General features: G+C 39.5%; 2 protein-coding genes across 2 annotated transcripts; both read left to right on the top strand.

The window, feature by feature from the left end:
• The first annotated feature begins 13,326 nt into the window (after positions 1-13,326).
• Positions 13,327-18,084, top strand: fas (Fas cell surface death receptor). The gene is made up of 9 exons (XM_044137319.1): positions 13,327-13,457; positions 13,932-14,062; positions 14,801-14,935; positions 15,554-15,671; positions 16,526-16,596; positions 16,726-16,815; positions 16,963-17,003; positions 17,250-17,268; positions 17,364-18,084. The coding sequence occupies exons 1-9, from the start codon at positions 13,396-13,398 to the stop codon at positions 17,657-17,659; spliced, it is 963 nt and encodes a 320-aa protein (XP_043993254.1). The 5' UTR covers positions 13,327-13,395; the 3' UTR covers positions 17,660-18,084.
• Positions 18,085-19,247: 1,163 nt separating this feature from the next.
• LOC122842971 (inositol 1,4,5-trisphosphate receptor interacting protein) lies at positions 19,248-24,083 on the top strand. Its single transcript, XM_044137317.1, has 2 exons — positions 19,248-19,454; positions 21,769-24,083. The coding sequence occupies exon 2, from the start codon at positions 21,837-21,839 to the stop codon at positions 23,415-23,417; it is 1,581 nt and encodes a 526-aa protein (XP_043993252.1). The 5' UTR covers positions 19,248-19,454; positions 21,769-21,836; the 3' UTR covers positions 23,418-24,083.
• The last annotated feature ends 136 nt before the right edge of the window (positions 24,084-24,219 follow it).

Genomic DNA, 24,219 nt, shown 5'->3' with positions numbered 1-24,219 from the left:
GTATGCTGACAGGCCACACAAGGGTTACAAAAAAACACAAGTTACTAGTCTTGATTTCTTCCAAAACTTACAATTCATCTAAACACAAAGTCACAGCGACCAGATTCAGTTGAAAAATTTCATAGCAGGGGCCTTTCATTAAGATAATGTCATAAAACTTCGAGAATTAAAAAGAGCCCTCCATCTCGCAAGAGTAATAAATGCAAAAATCACTCAGTGATTCTGGGATTTGCCAGCACAGTATCTGTCAAAAGTTTGCTAACATTAGCTGCCATTAGGCACTGAAGCCATTAAGACTGTAGAAACAAAACCCCTGAGTGTACTGGAGTGAGCAATTTACTGTAGGTTTTATTGCTTATGAGTTTCACTTCTCATTTGAAACAGAAGGAATGTGTCAAGTCTTTTTCTTTTTTCAGCGTTGCTTTAGAAAGAGTGAGACAGGATATTGGCCTCACACCAGAGAGTTCAGTTTATCCAGCTCTAAGGCAAAAGGAGGAAGTACAAAACTTCTCATTTTTATTGGTCAGCCTGTTTAGCTTGCTTAAAATGTATACACTAAATTTAAAATATACATAAATAGAAATGTAATTGTTAGGTTGAAGATTTTTTGGAAAGGATGTCGCCTTTTGATGTAAAATATCAGCGCTTTTAACCGCTGAGACCTTTGTTCAGGTAATTAAATAATTGTTGTGAGCAAAAATAAGCGATCCTTTCCTAATTAATTTTATTGAGTTATAGCAAAAGTGGAAATTCAAGAAGATATCGTTGTAAACTGTGTGATTGTGAGCCTGAGTGGGAATAAAAATAGCAATAGGTATTTTGTTCCATGTAACACAGTAGGAATGTAACCGGTAAACCTTTTATGGATGCAAACTGGACTTAAAACCCACTTGTTTAGGATTGTATTTAAAACGTAATCAATTACAAATTTATTGATGGAACTTGACTTATTGTCGTGTTTTGATTGTTGATTCTATGTTGCATTGTGTTTCTGTGTTTGATTTGATGTAAAGCGCTTTAAAATGCCTTGCTGCTGAAATGTGCTATACAAATAAAATTTGATTGATTGATTGATATAAGAAACAAAATCAGTCATTTCTGTCAGTAGGAAAAGGGAGAATCCAGCCAGTGCATCAATGACTCACTGTGGAGTCATTGATGCACTGTAGTATTTGATGCAACGTTGCAAGTTGCTTCAGAGAATGGTATGCATTTATTTAATGTCTGACATACCTGTAAACTTTTCATCTACAAATGTTTATCAGTAAAGCCTTTTTTGCCTTTTTTCCTTTTTCTTTTTTTTTTTTTTCAAAATACTGGACTGTGGCTTTGGAGAAGCAGTGGAAATTCCTGGCGTGCGTATGTGCGTACTTGTACAAACAAGCGACATACTTTCTGGAGGCCTAGTGGATGTCAGTCACGGCGGTGGGTAAGTGTGGTCCATCCTCTCATTTAGAGCCTGCCAGTCAGCAAGCTACTCAACCAGCCCTGAAACCAGCCAGCCAGAGCTTTTTAAAGAGCCTCTGATTTGACAGAATCCCAAGGGGTGGGGAGGAGAAATAGGGGGGATTAGGATTAGCAGCTGTTTCCCCTCAAACAGTTGGAGAAGATACGCTGCAGCTACACCACGCTGATGGCAAATTAATTGATGAATAGAACATGCGTGTGTCGTCTCAGATAATGGGCTAAAGCTCCCCGTTTCTTAAATTGCGACGAAGGTGTCCTTTTGATGAACCCGGCCTTGTGGATTTACTGTCACATATGCGTACTGAGTGGCAGGGAGGGGAGGCGAAAGCATATTGTGGCCGTGAGAAAGGTTCAAAACATCTCTTTAATCTGAGAGCACAAAGCCACAGATTATGGCTCTGCCTCTCAAGTGATTCTGCTGGAGATCCGGTTTAGATGACCCCCGCTAACACCCTCGGAGACAGCGGATTTCACCCCAAACAAACACTGATAGCAGCCATCAGCTGAGAACACACACACACACACACACACACACGCATGCAGCGAGCATGCACGCTTGATTCACATCCATGGCATGAAGGTTGGCTTTACTCCCTGCGTCTAAAAACACACGCATGCTGTGGCAAAGGCTCGCAGCCACAGACAATAACAGATAGACACACAGGCTTATGTCAGTTTCACTTGCATCCACCTCAGGTTATTAAAGGAGATGAACAAGGTCTGCTGCGTAGCTAACAGGTTTTGTGGTTAAAAAAAAAAAAAAAGTACCCCTCTTTGACACCTTGAGTGAAAACGGCGCTTCCGTGATTCAAAACAGCCGTCCAAAAATAAGGGGAACGTGAAGCTTAGAGGAGCAGGGGTAGCTAGCTCACCTCTTTTGTATTGTTTACCTGAAATCAAAGCACCGCACACACAATTACAGTTCAATGAAACGTATACATCCCTTTTTACTTCACTACAATCCAATAAATTTAAACGTCAAGCAAATATAACCTGGGCAAATAAAGCATTTGTTCTTTAAATAAGTTTTGTTTATTAAAAGAGAAATTAGCCTCTATTTTGCTAATTGTTCAATAAATAGAGAATGACCAGGCAAAATGGCATCTATGCCAGATTTCCAGGGCAAAATCCCCTCCTGGGTTTAAAAAAAACACACCTAAAAGTCTTAGATTTACCGAGAAGCATCTTAATCTCCAAGACTTTTGAGGAAAAAAAGAAAACGCTGACGACAGGTTTTTTTGTGATCGAAAAACCTGTTTTAGCCGCACTTTTATTTCAGTGTGGCTAAAATAAAAGCAAAGAAGAGAGGCCCAAAACTCTCTCACATTAATAGACAATATATATTTCTGCTCTAGCAATGATTGCAAACACCTGACCGCAAGTTATAGTTGCCATGGATAAACATCCAATTATTAGACTTAGGGAGCGATTCCATTTTTCCTTAGATGGCTTTTATTCACCTAAAAAACAAGAATCATTTGAAAACCGTTTCTTGCATTTACTTTGGTTTTCTTTGACTTTTTAAAATTTCTTTTGTGGTTTGGAAAATTTAAATGCGACAAAGAAGCTAAAAGGTAGAAATCTGTACATTTTTCCCAACCCTATACCTCCCAGGGAGTTAATTGCTAGTCTTCTCTATCACTTATAAAAACAGTCAGGGGCCATAATGTAGGTTTGCAGGGCTCAGCTCTACTGCAGTCTGGTGTTCCCTGCACATATGAAGTACTCCACCTCCCGAGACTCAATGGCTCTGTATAATTTACAATATTTTTCTTTCAGATAAAAAAAAAAAAGTCACGCATTCATTTTTAATGTGACAAATGAATTATGTAAATTGGATCCACGTTAAACAAAGACTAAACCTTTGGTAAAAAAAAAAAAGAGAGGCATGGTGCGTAGTGTGATTGGCGAGAGCAAAATTCGAGAACTGGGAAAAGGTAAAACAAGCGGAGCGAATCTTTAAAGGGGCCTCACCACGATGCTCTTGAGAGCTGAGAGGATGAGTCAGAAAGGAGATGTCAGTATCAAGCCCAAATTATGACGGCAGAAGAAGCAGAGCTGCGTTCTGTTTGAACTACACCGTTGTACTTGAACCGAGAGACTTCAATTATTACAGTGCTGGGAAGAAAGTGTACTTTCTGTCTTACAGATTTCTTCTGGTTTTGGTTTGGGCTATGGGGGGAGTTTGTTGCTGCTTTTTGCCACACTTAAATATTTTTAGATTATCAAATTAATTTTAATGTGAGAGAGACAACACAAAGAAGTTTAGAAAAGCTTATTTCATCTTTCTCCATCAACCTTTTGCTGAAACTGCTAATGAGTCTCTGATATCCCAGTGGAGGATTTTTGGCCCTAACTCTTGCTAAATTGTTTTCAGTCAACCACACTGGATTTCTTTTTTTCTTTTACTATGAATGTTGTATTAATTCAGTCCGTCCAAACTTTGACTAGGCCAGTCGCTTTATTATTGCTCAGAGATGGACTTGCTGTCGTGCTGGATCTCGAGTTCATGATCCTGATGATTAAACGTTCCCCTTTAGGAGTCTCTGGAATCAGAAGCAGAATTCATGGTTCCGTTAATAACATTTTAGTGAGAAGTCTCACAAAGAAGGTAGCTATATTTTCACATTTCTTTAACACATTCATTATTTCAAAACTGCTCTTTGTGATTACTGCTTATCTTTGACTGATGTACCTCTGTGTCTGATGATCTGAAAGGTTTAAATGTGACAAAGAGTGAAAAATACCTTTTGTTCCTGCCAGTTAGAAGTTTGGGGGCTCTGAATAATTGGTTTCTCACTCCTCTGCACGAAGGCCCTTTGTGTTTTCATGCATAGCCCATCTGGGTAATTTCTACATCTTTTATTGTACAGTTGCAAGCCTTAACCACTTGAACCGCATGGAAAATGTCCCCACACCCTCAAATAACGGTTACGTTGGTGAACGTGTGGTGTGTGAAAGACAACGAGAGAGCGAGTGAGCGCACGCCCTGGTGTTTCCTGTCGACATATAAAAGGTCGATGGCTTGGGCGTGCATGTGCACACGAGTACCAGCACATGGTAGTGATACGTGCGCGTACAATGGCCCTTAAAAGCAAATCCCTACAAAGCACATTAAGAAGCCTAATCATGCACCTAACACCATAGCAGCTACTTGTGATATTATGGAAACTTTGATGCAAATAATAATAATAATAATAATAAAAAAAAACAGAAGTCAAACATTCAAAATAGGTCCAGATTTGTCCAACTTTAAAGGACCAAATGACAGAAGAGATGACTCATGTAAAGCTAATGACACAAATAAACCCTTCACGTGCCATATAAACCCCAGATCACCTTTCTGAAGGATTTCAGCCATGACAAGACGGGCGGATCAGGAGGAAAATGACAAATTGCTGAGGTTTTTATGTCTGTTCGTTTCCTCTGTGATTTCATGAGAGAAAGGGCGGAGGAGGGAGAGAATGAGAGAGAGAGAGAGAGGAAGAGAGAGAGAAAGTATGTGCAGATGAATGTAAAACAGAGACAAGAAAGAGGACCTATCTGTACTTGAGCGCTCACCACTACCACAAATAAGTGAGCGTGATTCATCACTTCCTTCCTATTAGCATGAATAGTGCAAAAGCAGAGGGTGTGAACCAAACGCTGCAGTTCAGAACACCGTGCTCTCTGCCCCGCTGCATGCATGCAAGCCTACCATATGTACATCACAACCTGTACTGTGATGTGTGTGTGGGCATGTGGTGCACTTCCAGATCGCGGTGAAACAAATGCGGCTCCGCCGGCTGGTATTTGTCTTCATGTGAACTTGAAGAATTAGGCTACATGAAAAAATTAAATTAAATTAAATTTAAAAAAAACTCTTAAAAAGCCCTCCTCTCGACCTCTGGTGCCATCTGCCAGTGACAGGGCATAAATGCAAATCAGATCCAGAAACCATGCCTGCTCCTTCCATTGGAGCAGCCTACAGAAATAAACTGGGTCAGACAGACCAGCTACCAGCTGTGTGTGTGTGTGTGTGTGTGTGTGGGTGTGTGTGTGTGTGTGTGTATAATAAGGCACACGCGCCTCTCTTTGTGTGGAGAGACAGCTATATATGTGTGTTGAGAGGAGGGGGTTGAGTTAGCACCAAGGGTTGCTAATGTTCTTATTTGAGATACTGAACTCTTTCCAGCAGCGTAGTGTAAAGACGAACCGGCAGCCCGGCCACTCAGAGCTCCTTTCAGGATGTCAGGCCACAGAGGCACTCCTGGGCTACGTGACTGGCCCAAGGAGCTGGGTGACAAATAAAGGCTCTTATCTGAGGCTGAAATTAGACCACAGCCAGGGCACAACTGATAGGGAGCGTATTAAACGCTCTCTCAAAAAAAAAAAAGAAAATGTAAAAAAAAAAAAAAAAATCTGAACCTCCCGGGAGGGTGATGCAACTCAGAGGCAACACTGGCGTAATGCAGACAGATGCGTCCCCCTCTCTCATATCGCTGCGATGCGTCTGAATTATGAATGAGGCCCCATGCATCTTGTCAATGCAAGAAGAAAGAAAAGGGGGGCTTCGTCTTCACTCGTTGCTCTCCCTATACTGTTTGTTTTCTTTAATGCTTTGCTCTATAACCTCGGCCTCTGCAGGCGGCGAGGAAAGTCTTAAGCCAAAAGCTTCACACACACACACACACACGCACACACACAAAATATAAAAATCGAGCGGCAGTCGTGTATCGCTTTTGTCCGACTGCAGTCAGACACTTACAGATTATCTGTAAGTGCACAAGGCAGTAAAAAGCTGATTGGCATTATGTCTAAGGGTTGATTTCTTTGCACATTAAGCAGTTGAGTTTAAAGGTTGCAGAAACAAAGGGGCACGACACCACACACACCGAATCCTGTCTTTAGTGTTTAGTCTGCTGATGTCAGAATAGGAATTTGGATTAAAAAGCAGGCCTGTCAAGTCTCTTCTTTTCTATGTGATAAACATGGAGCAATATAAGCTGAATAATAAATGACTGCACGCCTTTCAGTATCATTTCAAACACGGGCCTATTCTATTTATAGATGACTCAAACATTTCCTTCTCCAGCAAACTTTCTCTGTTTTCTTTCTTTCTTCCTCCAACTGATTTCAGGCACAGATTGTTAATCCAGTCACAAGGGCGGACCAATGACTCTCATTTCCTGCAGTTTGGTCCTCTTTAACAAAATGACTCCCCACTCCCTGAATTCTCTGAAGTTCCTCTGAGATATCTGCAGCTGCCTGGATGTGTCTCTGTGTCTTTCTCTGGTTTTTCATGCACAGATCATTGTGCTAACACACCGGCTCAGTGTGCAGGGTGAGGGCATGTGAGCGTGGGGCATAAAGTTAGACAGAAAAGTGAACAGAGATGAAAAGGTTAATATTTTCCAGGCTTGTGGGTGGGAGGTGATAGCTTTGTTCATGCCGTGTGGGTAGTTTCTGCATGTGTGTGCGTGTGTGTGTGTGTGTGTGTGTGTGTGTGTGGTGGTGGGGTGCGTGTGTTTTAGCATTTAGCACCTTGTAGGGACCATTTTTCTAGCAAATACTACTTCGTGGCACTTTGAGGACGTGCTGCTTCTTAAGGGAATCAAAAAAACCTGAGCCACATAAAAAGAAGTGCTGCTTCTGGGAAACGGCTTAAAGGTTTAGTTTTAGGACTAAGGTTAGGTTTAGTGTAAGGGTTCGACTATAGAAATGAATGAATATCAGGTGGAAGTCAATGCAGAGTCTTTGTGAAGACTTACTGTGTGTGTGTGTGTGTATTTGTGCATGTGTGTGTCTTTACACATACACTATTTCCTGTGTGGGTGAATAAGATAACTTTTATGTTAAGCATCACTAACATAAGTCTCAGAAAGAGGATTATTTAATGTAAGTAAGAGTGAAATGAGATGTATGGCCAGTATGTTGATATGATTGTGGACATTCCTTTTCTTTTCTGGTATACCATGCTACACTATACTACACCATACTATGCTATGCTATTCTGTGCTATACTATGTACTATATTATTCTCTTTTGTACTGTATAATACAATAGCATTCTATTCTATAGTATACTTTACTATGCTGTACTATACTATACAATTATTTTCTGGACTATCCTATTCTTTTCTATGCTGTGCTATGATTTGCTGTGGTATAAATGAATTCTTGACTAAATTTGATCCCATGTAGAACAAAATCTGGAATATTTAAAGTTGCTAAAAATGTAATTGGATAATTCTACACTACACAGAGGTTCTTTGAAACACATGTTAAATGTAACGCACCTCTTGTTCCATTTGTGAACGCATAAAAAAAAGAACATTTTTTTGATGTTTTTTTCAAACATTATGGCCACTTTTAAGCAGGAGAATCACCGTTTATACAGAGATCAATCTTGGATTGATTTACTCTACTCTCATAACATGTTCTTTATTGTAATAAAAAGGGGGGATAGGAAGGACTTGCACAGTGCACCATTCATGCAAGAAGTGCCACTGCAGACAGTAAAAGTGTCATGAATCAACCCTCTGATTTACAGTAAATCAAGGTCAGTCTAGAATAATCCAGTCCAGGTTTGACTATTCTAAGTAGTTAAAATGCTTTATTGTTTTCTGCAAGTCTGTGAAGTAATTTTTTAGAATCAGATACTGATTCAGCGTCATTAGCCAGAACTGTGTTCAGTCATATTTGTTTTACATTGCATGTACCATGAAACTACGCTGTTCTTTAATTGAACTTACAAATAAGTAGTGTAAAACCCTTGTAGGGTACGGCTGACGGATGTCTTTATTTGTGTGTGTTCTGAATTCTCGTGTCACTCCCTGACAGAATAGTGCCCTGAGCGATGAGCCCACATTGAGATCTGTAATGGCAGAAAGTGAAGTCTGCAGCTCTTTTCCGATACAATTGTAAATACGTTCCTTTTCTTTAGAAAATATCCATCATTTCTACGAATGATGGCTCATAAAGAAATAGAAAATTTATTCTTTTTCTTTCTTCTTTCGTTTTACATTCCCTGAATTCAACTAATTATCAGCCCAATTGCCTAACCGTATTCAAAGGAATCTCTTTCATTTAGTAAACCACTAAATTCCCACTTGTGAATCATACAGACTAAACTCAGTGGATTAGTCTGTGCTTTGTCTAAGCATAATAGGCAACTTTGCAGAGAAACTTTATCTTCATGTACTTTGTTGCCCACAATGTGAAATAAAAAGACAATTTTCTTTCTATTTATTTGGTTCAGTGCTACAGAAATAATAAAAAAAAGTATCAGATTTGGCAAAACAAATAAATACATTTTAGCACCAACAATGTTTTTCAAGAGAACTGTTTGCTGAAAACATGGCAGATGTTCAAAATATCTCCAGTTATCCAGAGTGTAGAAAGCAAGTTTCTCTAAAGCAAGTCTTCTTACTATCATGGCTGTAACCTTTCTAACTCAATTTCTTTTTCATTTTTCACCTTACAAGAAATCTGAGAAGACTGGTAATAATGCTGCAGAAGGTTGTTTTTTTTTTTTATTTCAAAGCCCTGATAACTTTGTTGATTACATTCCACATTTTAAAGTTTAGGCGGCATCAAGCGTACAGAAATGGCAGCTGGCCATGGAAACAAGAGAGCGGTTGTTTCTAGGGGAATCTGCGAACGTCCTTTCATATTCTGTTTAATACAAAGGATAAAATGAGTTGGATCAGCGTTGCTTGAGGGCACAGAGGACAGGTAGAATATAGGACATGCAGGGTTTGCATCGGTTCGGCCTTGCCTGCGGGCTCAGCTCAGTCTCCTCATGCTGCTGTTCTGTTCTGTTCTGTTCTGATTGGGCCCAAACTGGATGCTTCCAACAATAAGTCCTGATAAATCCAGCTCTGAGGGGTTTTTAGCTGGCATTATTCTTCTTTTTCCTCTGGAAACAAGACACCCCAATCTACACTCTTCGCCATTGTCTTCCCACCAGACAGCCTAGCGAGTGAATGCTTGTGGCCAAATCCCCCCAACCCCGCCGCTCTTTCAATGTGCAGACGCAGGCTCCGCTGCCCACATATGCTCTGGGCTCTAATTAGGCAGACCGCTGGACGTGTTGCTGGGGGAAATCTCCCTGCAAAGACTTATCATCAAGTGGCAGCTTTTACAGATTTACGTCTTTTCATCTTGTTTATGTGCAAGTGTGTAAGCCCGTGACGAGGGACGGTGAGACAGGGAGAGACAGCAGTCGTGTTCGAGGATGCTGAGCAAAGCACACTCCATAAATCTAATGTACAGTATGCCACACAGAGATGCGTGAGACTGTATGCAACATGTTGCACAACGCCACTACTGGTACGCTTACAGAGTGAGCAGCGTGCCTCAGATCTAGTGAACTTGCAGAGCTTTCCCATGAGACCTGCGTCATCGACAGCAAGGTTATTTCCTGTAGTTGAAGAGCAGCATGACTCTCTTCCTGTTCTCTATGAGAAGAAGTGTCAGGTCTATTCTTCCAGTCCTACTTTCTTGCACATTGGGTACAGCTTACAAGGCACACAAGACATTTCAAAATGACAGAAATATATAGATTTTTCTCCATGCCAGTTCCTCCAACAAAGGTAGCTTCCCTGCAATCCAGGGATTGCAATAACTGCCTTTAGGGTGGGCAGAGTTTTGAGCTTGAAAAGCTTAAGTGAAATTTAAAGAAGCTCAGTCTCAAGTGAATATGAGTGCAGGAAGAACTCTTTCACAACGTACATGAAATTCCAAATTGACAAATGCATGAGAGGAGATGTTGCAGTGAGTGCGACTTGTGACAGTTTTGTTGATGTGAAACAATGTGTACAAAAAAAAAAATGTAATTTTTTTAGCTAATGCGGTTGTGAGCTCCTTAGCTGAACAAGACAGACAGCAATGTGGCTAAGGTTGATTAAATCTCTCAAGGAAACTGCATTAATAAACTTCAGCATGCAGACAGCAGCAGGAGTTCCTTTGTTTTTATTTTATTTTTTTTGTCAAAGAGAGGATCTTTGCGTCAACCCCAAAGGTTGCTTTGCAACACGAGTCTCTTCCAGAAGCTTCTTCCTGATAACACAGTAATTGTATTCATTTTTTTCCTCAGTTTTGTCCCCTCCTCTCCGTCTCAGAGGAACTATTGCACTGCCTTTCGTCTCTGTTTGACCTCAAGCCTCTAGGTGGAGCGCATTGGCTGTGGTTAAAGTCGTGGTTTTGCCTCTTCACAGCCTTGTCACGGTACAGCAGACTAGTGAACTTATTATCTCAGTGTGAGTTGCATATTCTATACTTACTCATGCTGTAATAGCAATCCTAGAACACTTTTTCTGTTTTTTTTTTTTTTTGTTTTTTTTGCACAAGTAAAATGAACGGTATTTGTGCAGAGTGCCACAGTTGAGTTCGCTTCCTCAGCCGTATGACTTGCATTTCTCTTTAGGCTGCTACCAAGAATCTCTGATGTCGTCATAATATTTAAATGTTTTAAAAATTCACAGCTATTTTCCCTGTCGTTCCTCAGGCCGTGAGCTGATTCAATTCCCCCTGCGTCTGCCTCTGCCGTTGTGTCCTTGGGCAAAACACTTCACCCGCCTTGCCTGCTGGTGGCGCCAGTGCACGGTACCCTCGCGTTTGTCAGAGTAGCTCCAGGGCATCTGTGGCTAAAGATGATGCATCCTATTAACAGCAGCAGGCTTTAGTGAAATGGAGATTAATTTTCCTGCTTACAGCAGTCAGAGATGGAAATGTTTTCATTACTGGTTGTTTTGGCCTTTTGCTACTTTGCACCTGACTTGTTCAGGTACGAAATACAGCCACCTGCCATGGATGCCTCACATCAATATTCACTTGCTCTTATAACTACCAATTGAAGATTTATATATATATATATATATACACTCTACCCAAACGTTTTTGTAGAGAAATACAATCACGTGAGTAACCAATTCATGTGAGACAAATTGTAAAACTATTTGTCTTACACATAAGTGTGTATATATGGACATTGATATATGTCTATTGATTAAGGTGAAAGAATATTCATGTGCCCTTATTGAGCTGCTATTCTTCTAGAAATTATACCTTTTATGATCTTATATGCTAAATGTTTGCTATTTGGCTGTAGACGTTTTACTAGTATGTTAATATGCCACAGTTCTCATTGTATATAACACACACTCTGCAAGCAAATCTAGAGCAGAGCTTGTTAAAAACTGCTGTGACACCAGTGAGAGTTGTAGTCTTTTGTACTGCAATTTGCTTCATACAGAGGGCCTGAACTCTGCTGTTGAGAAACGATTGCTTCTTTTAGGTGTGCACTGCGTTGAGGTTTTAAATTTTCTCAATCGCTAATGTATGTAATGAGCCGTAAGAAACTTACCGGATGTTGCCTGCACTGTGAACAACCATCCTTCACTGTGAAGAGAGAAGTGCCCATCCGAACGAGGCGGCTGTTAATATCAGTTCAATACTTGGAAGCGTGGCCAACACAAACTGAGCGGCTTTATTCACTTCCTCTCCTGCCATTGCTAAAGCTACAGGCAAACTGCAATTCAAAACAAGCGCAGAAAATCGACATATCATTCACGACTTTTCCTTCTTTTTGCTGATTGGCCTGGTTAAAAATCTACCAGAGACAATTCGAGTCCAGAGGAGAAATCCCAGACTCTACTAGAAATGAGAATGGTTTTTGAACATAATTTGCAAAGGAAAGCTCTTTTGAAACTGAATCTTGAAACTATTTTTTTGTTGCTATTTTCAACCTTTGTTGATTGTCCATTGGAAAAAAAAAAGAAAACTTAATCATAATTTCTTTATAACACTTGAGAGGGTTCCTTTATTCTCTCCAAGATAGCTTTATGGTCAGTGAAGGCAGCAGAACTGATATATATGCAAAAACATGCCAAACCTATGAGTTCTCCTTTAATTTAGGATTATTTCCCAACTGGAAACTTTCCTTCAGCTATTCAGCTTAGTAAATAAATTCTCCACCTAATGAGGTTCACTATGTCATTTCAATAATATCATAAATCACTAAAACATGCTGATTCAATATTCATTTATACAATATTAATCCAAAAAGAAAAAAAAAGAGCCATGATTACTCTGAACTGTCGTGTTTTCACAGCAGCGCAACAATCCGTTAGTATTTCAACATGTTCAAAGCTGCAAAGCTTCACAAGAGAAATAATCTGGTTTTAATCCATGTGAGTTTTTAAATTCTACCGCCTTTCCTGCAGCCATGACACCAAAGCGCAACAGCACCACCTAGTGGTGGAAATGGGATGTAGCGTTTGAAGACGTCGGAACTGCACTTAATTACTTTGTTACACAACAAAGCGATCATTTCTCATCTGATTACGCAATATATTACATAAAATATAGATTTTAAACACATTTATGTGTTTTAAGGTAAAAGGTCAGCGCATCATTAGACAATGAATGTGTTGGATGTAAAATAAAGTTGTTTTCACAAACTAATTTGTCAGTTCAAGCTCACCCTAGAGATTACATTACAACTTTATCTGATACATTTTCTTTTAGAAAACGCATAGGCCCACATCTAATCTTGAACAGGCTTTTTTAATTTGAGGATACGGGCATTCAATTTGAATTCTTGGGAAAACCCTGGCTCTTGGTGTGTTTGTTTGGGACTTCCCAAAAACACCTCGACTCACTGTTACTCACTGTTAATTATCATAGAAACAATTCTCAGAATCGCAAAACGAGCAAGTTTTTAACCGAAACACTTTACATTTACAAAAAGAAAATAAATAAATGTAAAATGTAATCAGTAAATGTCTATGTTGTCATAAGATACAAAGAAAAAAAATAACGTTTTAAAAAACTAAGCTTAATTTTTAAAAAGGATGGGCTGCCAATAGAAAATGAAAGTAAGGGGGTAAAACATGACGAAACACGGAAGCTTACGTTCAGTTGCGTGTGTAAGCGTAGAAAAACAATGGTGTCCTCACGCAAGTTCTCCGAGGGTCTCCTTTTATTTTGTGTTTTCTTTTTTCCAAAGTAAGTAAAGCGACATTTTTACACACAGTCTGTGGTTTTGTGGACTCGTTAAATGTTTTTAATTACTTGCGGCGTGCGTGTGCTCGGTGACATTGCGAGGTTGTTATCACCATAACTTGATTTAAAGCCTGTATAGGGTTGAGTAAGTTATAATTGCGATTACAATTTGGAAAAGAATGGGCTTTTTTCATAGAGGAGAGAACCGAGAAACTGACATTTTAAAGAAACGAGCTGTTTCATTTATCTGTGTTTGAGAAAAGGTGTGGTTCGTCGATCCACAGTGAAGAAGAAGAAGAAAACAAAAGGTGTTCGCCGCAACACTCGAGTCTTAAATTTGGTTTTTCTTGTAACCTGTTGGTAAATAGGGCCGTATTCAATCAAGCTACATTACAATAATGCAAAATTTGTTTGAACTATTTGTTTTAAGGTGTGAACAGAAAAGAAATGAATGACGGGGTTTACTTTCTTTTTCAGTGCTGTTTCCCCAGTTTCTACCGAACTAAACGTCCGACACTCTTCTCAAGAAAAGCTTCGTGTAAAAAGGCAGGGATGTCAAGATGGCACTTACGAGCATCTAGGCATAAACTGCTGTAAATGTGCAGCTGGTAAGTTTTATTTAAAAAAAAGTTATTTTTTGAATATCTGGAAATTATGGCTTTCTGCCCAGGGTGGTAAAGCGTTGGGGTAACATCTCCCAAAAACAAACAAATATTTACCCTGCTGATGTGGGATTAGGAGCCCCACAGGCTGCCCATTGCCTTCCTGTGTAATTCCTCTAAAAAAAAAATAAAATCTTGCTTCCTGCACAGTGTGGGTTTTCTCCCCTTGACTAGGATTGTCTCTGGTAGATTTTTTTTTTTTTTTTTTTTTTTTACTGGGCCAATCAGCGAACAGAAGGAGTTGTAAACAATTACGTGGATTTTTCTGCTCTCTTTTAGAATTGTAGTCAGCCTGTTGCTTTAGCAGTAGCAGCAGAGGAAGTGAACAAAGCCGTGTTGTCCGTGTTGGCTACGCTTCCAAATATTGAATTGCTATTAACAGCCGCCTCATTCAGATCAGCACTTTGCTCTTGGCAGTGGAGGATGGTTGTTTACAAAACCTGCCACTGTGTACATAAAAATGAAAAACAACAACAAAAAATTATGTGAAGGAAAAGAAAAAAATTACAAAAGATTTTGTAAATGTTTTACACATCAAAACCTGAGAAGTGTGACGTGTATTTGTATTCACATCCCTATTCACTCCCCTTCCCTCTTTACTCTTAAATCAAATTTAGTACGACCGCTTACCCTTCACCAGAGTTTGTTTCTTTACTCTCCGATTCCTGTTTGTTTAAATTGCAGGTCAGCGAGTGGAAGAGCACTGCACTAAATCTGCAAACGATGGAAAATGTGTGTACTGTGAAAATGGGACTTATAACAGTGAACCCAATTCTAAGGAGTCCTGTGAAATCTGCACATCCTGCGGTCCAGAAAACGGTAAAATCCTAGCAGGAGGGCTTTACTTGTCGATTGTCTCAGACTATCTGACTAACTGAACAGTGCAGACTAACTGATGAAGTCTGCACTGTCATCCCCTTTTCCTGCGCCAGCTAGTCTTTGCAGGATTGCATAGGGTGTACCATGGTGGCCCACACCAAGATGTCAAATTCAATTATTTTTTTTTTTTTTTAATTACTGTGGCTTGTTTTGCTTTCAGGAAAAGTAAAAAAAAATTTGTAAGCAAGCCAGTATTTTAAGGACTTGTTCTCACTCTAGTTTTAATTAGATATGTATCCTATAAAAAGTCTCAGATCTATTTATGTTTCCTAATGCATTTTTTGAAATGGAACCAGGATAGCTTTGTAATATCAACAAGCACTGAATGTCTTGAGTACCTTGATTTTCATATTTTTGCACATTGTACTTGCAGAATTATTTGTTATACAGTTAATGTTTCAGTGATATATGAAAGAAGAATGAGCTGCTTTTCAGAAAAGATTGGAGTAAACAAAAAAAAAATGCAGTTGAACCAGAGCATTGAGTCTATTTTGAGCACGGGGGGTGATATGTGTGAAAAGTTCTCCTATCAGTTACAGCTTTGTTTTGCTCTTTCAGCTAATTTAGAGCAAGAAGAAGCCTGCACCACTATCAAAGACAGAACGTGTAGATGTAAGAAAGGTCACTACTGCAATACTGCAGTAGGAACCTGTAAAATATGCCATCCCTGTACAAGGTAAGCTTGCTTCTGTCGGATCTTTGTGCTCAACCATTTATAGAACATTGTTTTTTATTAAGTTTCTTGTTAGATCTTGTTAGACTTTTCTGACTTTTCAGAGTTTTTTTTCCACATTTTTTTTTAAGACTTTTCTGATGAAATATAGTTCAGAAAATGAACCCTGACTCATTGGATTTATCCATCCATCCATCCATCCATACATCCAATTTCTTCCGCTTATCCAGGGTCGGGTCGTGGGGGTAGCAGCTTCAGAAGGGAGGCCCAGCTCCTCCGGATTTAATTTTTGTAATTTAGTATGTTTATTGAACGTTCTAAACTGCAAGTAAAAGTACAGGACTCCAATAAATAACCATTCAACTTGAAATTGTGATGGTAAATAATTATAAACATATTTTTAAATGCATGTAAACATTTAGTTGGACGTTTGTATGGAAAATATTTTATATTATGCAACGCAATAATATGTAATTTATTTTTTTTTTATGTAGTGCACAGAAACATGTGGTTGACCACTTTCTGTTTTAGAAAGTCAGAGGAAATGTCACTTATCTCAGCATTTTATTATTATCATCTAAAGGAATTCAAACCACAAGATTAGGATTTTTTTTTTTTTACTATTATTATTTATTGAAACATTAGTATTAGTATCCCTCACTCCTCAGTAACCATGCCTAGTGTACACATAAATTAAGTCCAGGCTCTGGAGTTCAAATCTTCTGATGGCTTTGAAGATATTTGGAAAAGGCAAGGAAATTGACATGGTTTTTATTATTTGAAGAACATTGTAAGAGCGTAATTTTGAAAGCATTATATTTAGATTAAAACTGACCTGGTCTACTCTTTACTTTAAGATGTTCTTCCAGCGGCGTTAAAGAGCACTGCACAGCCACCAGTGATGCAGTTTGCAACGAGGAAAGTGGAGGTGAGCTATTGTTGAATTTATTTCACAATAACACATTCAGATTGGTTCATAAAATTTACTTTGACTTCATTTATGAATAGGAACGTTGTGGAAGAGCTTATGATAAAAGCGTTATGTTTTCCTTTGAAGGTTTATCGGGTGGTGCGGTCGCTGGCATTGTGATTGCAGTTTTGGTTTTTCTTGCTGCTCTTGGAATAGTGTTCAGGAAGAAAATTCTGGGTAAGCGAACACAACACTCAGTACATGTATACCAGATATTCGTTTGGTTTATCTTATATAATAATAATAATTCAATTCATTAATTAGCTACAATAACAAACTCTTTTTCTTTCTTTCTTTCTTTTTTTATTTTAACCATTTCTAAAGGCTTTTTTAAACGTGACACATCAAATTCCCCTGTCCCTGAGGTAAGTTCATTAACTTAGCCACTTTTATATTTTAAGATACTGTTTTGTCGTGTTTTCTAGATTCACCTAGAAGATAAAGTTTTAAAAATCTGTCTCTTTAACCTTAAACAAGCTGACCCTATATGTAGGAGGGACAGGTTTGTTGTCCTCACTACTACTGTGATTGTGTGATAGTTTTGTGGAATAGCCAAATGATTCTGTAGATGAACGCTAAATAAAAACTAATTATCTCTCTGTGCTTCACAGAATAACCCACTTCTTCCAGGTGAGATAGAATATGTCTCTAAATGATCAATAAAGCTGTGGTGTGTGTTTTCCTTGGTTGCCCCGAGTCAAATGTTCCCTGTCTTTTCATCCCAGTGGAGATGGGGCCGCACATTGTGGAATTGGCAGAAATAATCGGCTGGAAGGATATGAGACAAATTGCACTCGGTTGTCAGATGGCAAATTCCATTGAGAATGTGAAACTCAGCCACCCCAATGATAGTGAAATGTGGACCCAAGAACTACTCAGTAAATGGGTGGAGCGGAAGGGCAGGCCTGCGTCAGTAGAGCTCATCACGACCCTGCGGAAAATGAGGAAAAACACCAAGGCGGACAAAATCAAAGAGAAACTCTATCCGATCGACTCTCCCACACAATGTAGTTCTGCCTAAATATGTTTAAACTTTTATGCTGTTAATAAAATGGATGGATGCATGGATTATTTTTGCACAATCAAAAATGTTTATGACCTTTCAAGATTAGAATGTGCTTTCTTTTTAAAAAAAATAAATAAATAAAATTAATCTTTATATGGACTTTTAAAAACTTTTTAAATTTAGTGAATGGACTATCATGATCTAAATGCTGGTCCAGCTGCTGGGAAAATTGTGCTTTATTGTGTTTTTTGCTTTTTCTTTTTAAGTTCCTTCTGCTGACTTTCCGTTAAATTTGTAATTTTCCAACAGGTTTATTCTGTATGCACTGAATGAATAAAAACGGCTTCAAGTATGTAAGAGGTCAAAAAATACTAAGCAGTTATAGCATGTGTTATTTAACTTGTCTTTAAAAGATTCAACATATGATGATCTGACATTGTTGATTGAGTTTTATTTCATCTTTCTGTACTCTTTGATGCAGCACACTCAATACAAATGTGATCTTCCTTTGTAAAGTTATTGCTCTTTAATTTCTGGACATAATTGTTTTTTTTTTTAGATTTTCTCTTAAAGATGTTGAAAATCTCAAACCCACTTAAATAATGGGGGGAAAAAAACTAATTCATGTGGACATCGAGCATCAATGGTAATATTTTGCTTAACAAAATGGGAAAAAAAGGACAAGGGATTAAAAGATTAGTTGTGTTTTGTGGCAGAATATTACAGCTCTGAGAAGGTGACTACTATAAAAGTTGAATGTGATGCTACTAAATTACAAATTTCTCTTTGGAAAGCATGGAGTGGCATACAATCGATACACAACATTTGACAAAGTTCAAAGGCACTTGTTCAGACTAGAAGTCTTGTTATCTCAGCTTAAATGTGTGATTTTTTTGCATATGACTATTGCTGTACATGACTCTTACTTTTTTCCCCCCACATTAAATATTACATGATTGTTGCTACACCATGCCACAAAAAAATTACTAGCTTCCTGCTAGCACGTTGAAATGCCTTGCTGCTGAAATGTGCTATGCAAATAAAATTTGATTTGATTTTGCACCCAGTTTCCAGTACAGCAACTGCATAGTCATCCAAACGTTTCTCCAGATGACAACACTCTGACATGGTCAGAAAGTCTGAGATGTACAGAGTGAAAAGGAATGGTGGGAGTACTGAGCCCTGTGGTGCTCCTGACCACCTGGGTAGAGATACGTTCCTTTATCTTACCTCCTGACCTTTTATTTCATTTTATCCAGTGCTGAAGCTCCACCTTGTGGTTCACAGAGACATTTAATTTTCAGTAAAACAACCACAAACTAATCTTTGTATATATGTTTTGGTTTACGTTTCTGTAGATCACATGGTTAACTAAAGGTCATATGATTTTAAAATTTGTAACCACTAAGTTCACATATTTTAGCCAGCAAAAAGTTAAATCAGAGGACAATATTTTTTGGATATTGGGGTAACGTGGTGCTGCAACAAAATACATGAGTACGAAAATATGAAGCAAAATGTAGCTACTGAGGCTAATTTTAAAGTACCTACTGTTGCACTTGTGCGCCGTTAGGCCTACTGAATAATTTGCGGATTCAAAGTAGTCTTGTCATTGCTCAGAAACCCCGAGTTTGGGGCGCAGCTGTGAAATCTGGGCGGTCTTTTTTTAACATGGGTGGAGCGCGCAGCCAGGAAATGTTGAGAAGAGGAGGCTGAGTGAGAGAAACTGTCCCCGAGTTGTTCGCATGGAGGCTGCTGCTTTTACCGGATGGACTTTATCAACATGAACTTCCACGAGAAGGGCGCGCAGGTAGGTTTGACGACTCCGTTTTGGATAAGCATGTTGGCTTCTCTAAAACCTTTACTTTGACTGAAAGTCAGTGTGGGGATGCTGAAACATGTTGTCCAAATTACGAAAGACCTTTTCCCGGGAGCATTCCAGTTGTCCTCTGTTGTTGTAAAACTCCATTTACAGTTTCTGGGGGCACAAAGGTTCATTTGTTCGCCGTTCAGGCTCTCTGTGACTCATTTGGTCTGGAAAAATGTTTGTCTACCCGCCACATTTAGCTTTCTATTTAGTTGCTAAGGCAACAAAGGCGGAGCCGCTAACTGCCACAATTACGTCACTGAACTTGCATCGTTTCGTTACGTCTTTCTGGAAAAACTCATTTCCTGTGATATTTCACAAACGTCCTCTAAAGCGTAATTATAGCTACATGATTACATTACATAATAATTGAAGCCAATTTATTAACTTTAGTAAAGCTACATCTATAGAAATAAATATGCAGTAGAATTCCTGCTGTTTTTGTTTTAATTGGTCACATCATGCAGAGCCTGCCTCACTTTGCAAACATTTAACCTCGGTCAAGTGAGGATAAACAAAGACCTACATGTGTATATTTAGCCACTTGTTTTTAACACAGTGTTTCCTGTATTGGTGAGAAAAAATGTTCTGGTTTAAAGCCCCCAGAGGGAATTAGCACCCCATCATAAAACGTTTGATGCTGTGGCATGCATTTGTATTTACTCATAATTAGCGAATAGAACCCACCTTTGTTTAATATCAGTATAAATACAGCTCGCCTGTGAAGTTTTGAGGTTTGCTAAAAAAAAAAAAACTGGAGAAGAGACACACCAAACACAACACAAACACAAACACCAGATAGAGTCTGGGTATAAAATCCCAAACTTTTAATATTTGACAGAACATGCTTCAGTAAAGAAAGCATATGACACACAACTGCAAACATGTATGATATGGTTATCTACTTAAAGTCATTAGTTGGGCAAAAAGAGCATCATTTAGCAAACTGACAGCAGGCCCTTTTGGTAGGAAGACAATTAGTTTAGTCCTCCATGAGTCTGACCTTTATGAGAGAGTGAACAGAAAAAAATGATCTATGAAGTCATTTTGTAGTTAGCAACTGGCCCTTTAAGAGACGCATGTATTAAAAGCTTCTCTGGTGAAATGTATGGCTTTTATGCAAACTGCTAAATGTGATAGAAGTAAACTGCATCTGTCACCCACACCACACCATGCTCATGGTAAAACATGGTGGTGGCAGCCTCATACAATTGGGGTGCTTTTCTTCAGCAGGGACAAGAAGGTCTGTTTAGAGTTAATGAGAGGCGCATGTCCAAATGTTTTAAATTCTAGTTCTACTCTCCTCTCCCCGGAAGAAACAACCAAGGATGCATGAGAAGGTTTCTAAAAATATAACCCCCTCCCACCCGCCCAAAGAATCAGCTTTTTTCTTTCTTTTTTTTTAATTCTGCTTCTTTACAGGTTGGTCAAAGCAGCCCGCATTGTTCCGTTGCGATAAGTCATGTACAATTTATGCCTTATGAGAGATACGCAGCTAAACTTATTTTTTTTGTGGTATGTTTTTGTAAGAGTGGCTAAACAAAGTTTATCTAATATGCGCTTCATTTGGGGTTTCTTGTCAGATTCACTGTGTTGGTAATATTTCTGGTGAGTAAGTCATAGGAAAACCTCCTGGGTTTCTATGGCTTCACATACATACGCCATTACTGCTGCCGTTTTAATGCCTCGGGCCAACAAGAAACAACTCGTGGTGTTCAAGTGAACTCATAATACGTTCACTTCCCTTTTCTAGTGCACCAAAGGAAGTGTCAAGATAAAATGTTATCCCTTTATGACGTTATGGGGATGTGAGATTGGACAATTCCTTCTAGGAGATACCTGCAGGGACTTTGTCTGCAAGTTAATGTTAATTTATTTGCTTAACAAGGGTATTTTGAACATTATGCTCTTGTGTAACATGATATCTTAGGGGTGGCTTATATTAAGCTTTTGGGCTTATGTAATATCCTCTTTTCTGTACAGTAGAAATTGAAACGATAAACTATCAATGTGGATGTTTACAAGAAGGGAGTAAATGCAGTTTTGAGGGGGTGACATTTCCTGAAAGGTTTAATCTTTCTACCCCACTCTAGCCCAGCGTGATGGTGGATGAGTGCGTCACTCAGCACACAGCATCTGTTTTTAGTCGTACAGTCTGTCTTCCTGCAGTGGGTGGAGAGCTTCCTAGAAATAAATTTGTATTGTCTTATATTCATGTGAACTTTTACTGAAAGGAATATTTCTGTTTCTGTTTCAGGATGTGAAATACAGCTGGCTCGATGTCTGTTTGGTGCCTGATCGGATGTGTTAAACTGCTAATTCAAGATGCAGGGAACCATTGCACGCGTCTGCATGGTGGTGGCCGCAGCCATACTGAATCACCCGTTACTCTTCCCCCATGAAAACACCACGCTGCCGGAGCAAGATGAGGATCTGGTGGCTCGGATGCGGGAGCACGAAGAGATGCTGGAGATGGAGCATGCCAGGCTGGAAAAAGAACTTGCGCAGCTGGACTCCGAGCTAGAGGAGATCCCATCGGATCAAGGTTTCAGTTGGTACTTTTGGAGCGCTGTGTCTTTCGTCGTATTCCTTGCCATCGAGATGTGCAGAGCAGATATTGCAGAAGATGAAATTCATCCAGTTGAGGACGAAGATGTAATATCTGAGACCGTATCCGCCCCACCCAGGAAGATGGATAAGAATGCCCTGAGGAACTTCTGCAATAAATGCACCTACACCTCGTCCCATGAAAACTGGAAGGTGAGGGAGTTTGTGGAGGGTTTTGCTGACGACCTGCTAGAGTCGCTCCGGAGCATGTGTGACAGGGAGGTGGACATGGAGGTTGGTGATTTCATTGGCATAGGAAGCATGTTTGAGTCTTGGAAGCTGTGCCAGCCTCTGATGTGTGACCTTTTAGTGCCTTTCTCACCACCTGATCCTCACTCTTTCCAGTACCATCTGTGGTGTAGCTCCTCTAGTGACATTCCACCAGATATGCAGTGTTGTGGCACCATAAAGGTGACCATGTTTGGGGAGGATGAAGAAGCCTGCCTATGTGGTTCTGCCAACCTTGGGGAGGACATGCTTTGTCTGTTGCACAATAAGAACAAGGTGGTCAAAGTGAACCGCAGCCCAGATGAACTCCTGTGCTCCTATGGCACACATTTCTTAGCCAAAGATCGAGTCATGCGGTGGTTTCAGATCGCTGTCACCAAAGCGTGGGCCGGAATCTCCCACAAATACGACTTTGAGGTCACTTTTCGGAGCCTGGATGCTGCTGGTGCTCTGAAGATCCGATTCCGTTCTGGAAAAGTCATCGTACTGAACCTCATCCCCGTGGTCCAGCTGGAAGACACGAACGCTTATTTTGTCTCGCACTTTCCGTCAGATCACAACGGTTTCCCAGACCCATACTGGCCTCTCTCCTTAGCTGTCTGCGAGAGAAATTTGCTGAAGTATTTAGCTAAGCGACTACCACAAAATTCTTGCCACTTGCACTGCCTTCAGGTCGCTACTTTCCTGCACAGAAAGCAGTTAAGTCTGACAGGAGAATCTGCGCTCACTAGCTACCACTTCAAGACCGCCATGGTGCACTTGCTACTTAACACCAAGACTTCTGCATGGGGAGCAGCCAGTTTGGAGCGTAGGCTTCAGGATGTGTTCAGCTTCTTGCAGAGGAGTTTGCTGGAGAAGAGACTGTACCACGCTCTGATTGGGAACAGGAAAGTGCCTCGGGACATTCGGGTTCCTGAGAGATTCCGCAAAGCAGAACCCATCAATCTGTTCAGGTCATTGGTGCTGAGGAGGGAGCTTTATGCAGCCACCGTTAGGCACTTCCAAGAGATGTTGAGAAATGCACCTGTTCTTATAGAAGAGTATACACCTTACTTATCCAATGGATGTTGACATCTTGTAAGCAGAGACACACTTAGATATGGCTCACCACCCAGGGCGACTGAGCCCGAGAGCAAGCACAGAATATTTGCCGATAAAATAGTGGGTGACTGATTCTCCACTTTTTACCTACACTTAAGTCAAAAAATGATTCATACCTCTGGCAGATTTTGGATTGAATCTCTTCATTCCATGACGATGTTCCTTCCAACCTCAAAGACCTGAGCTCATCTCTAAAGATAAATCCTCACAAATACCAGTGGAAGCATGCAAAAAGCTGGTCAACTTTTAGGATTTGATTGTTGTAATTAAGCTATTTTTATTATAAAGGATGTAAAAAATTTTTTAGAAAACGAAATGTTATCAAAACTGATATTCCCTTCACAATGTTTAACTGGCATTTGAGAAATGCCAGTCTCATTTATTGTAAGAAATCAATTCATTGGTGGAATGAAGTAATTATAAATTGAAATTTGTCACATGGTATGACTAATTTTAGGCTTAACTGCAACATTTAAGTGTCGTGCAGTTGTGATAAGTTACATGTTGGAAAATATATGCAGTATTTTGCAGAAAGATCTTTTCAACAAAAGGGGTGCAGGACACTCTTAGCTTCTTTATTTATCAGTGTATGTACTAACATAAAAATTGTAGTTGCATAAAGTGTTCCTAAGTGGTTTTGTGATTGTATCTCTTTTTAGTCATGAAGATGACCATTACATTTTCAGAGAGTGAACTGTTTAACAAGCTAACAAGAACCTTGTTACTCCTAACCCCACTCAATCCAAAGGCAGCTGATACTTAAAGTGTAGGA

The sequence above is a fragment of the Gambusia affinis genome, linkage group LG13 (assembly GCF_019740435.1).
Source record: "Gambusia affinis linkage group LG13, SWU_Gaff_1.0, whole genome shotgun sequence".
In the NCBI taxonomy this organism is placed as follows: Eukaryota; Metazoa; Chordata; class Actinopteri; order Cyprinodontiformes; family Poeciliidae; genus Gambusia; species Gambusia affinis.
Note: the sequence above shows the minus strand (reverse complement) of the source record. Positions and strands in the feature narration are given on the sequence as shown.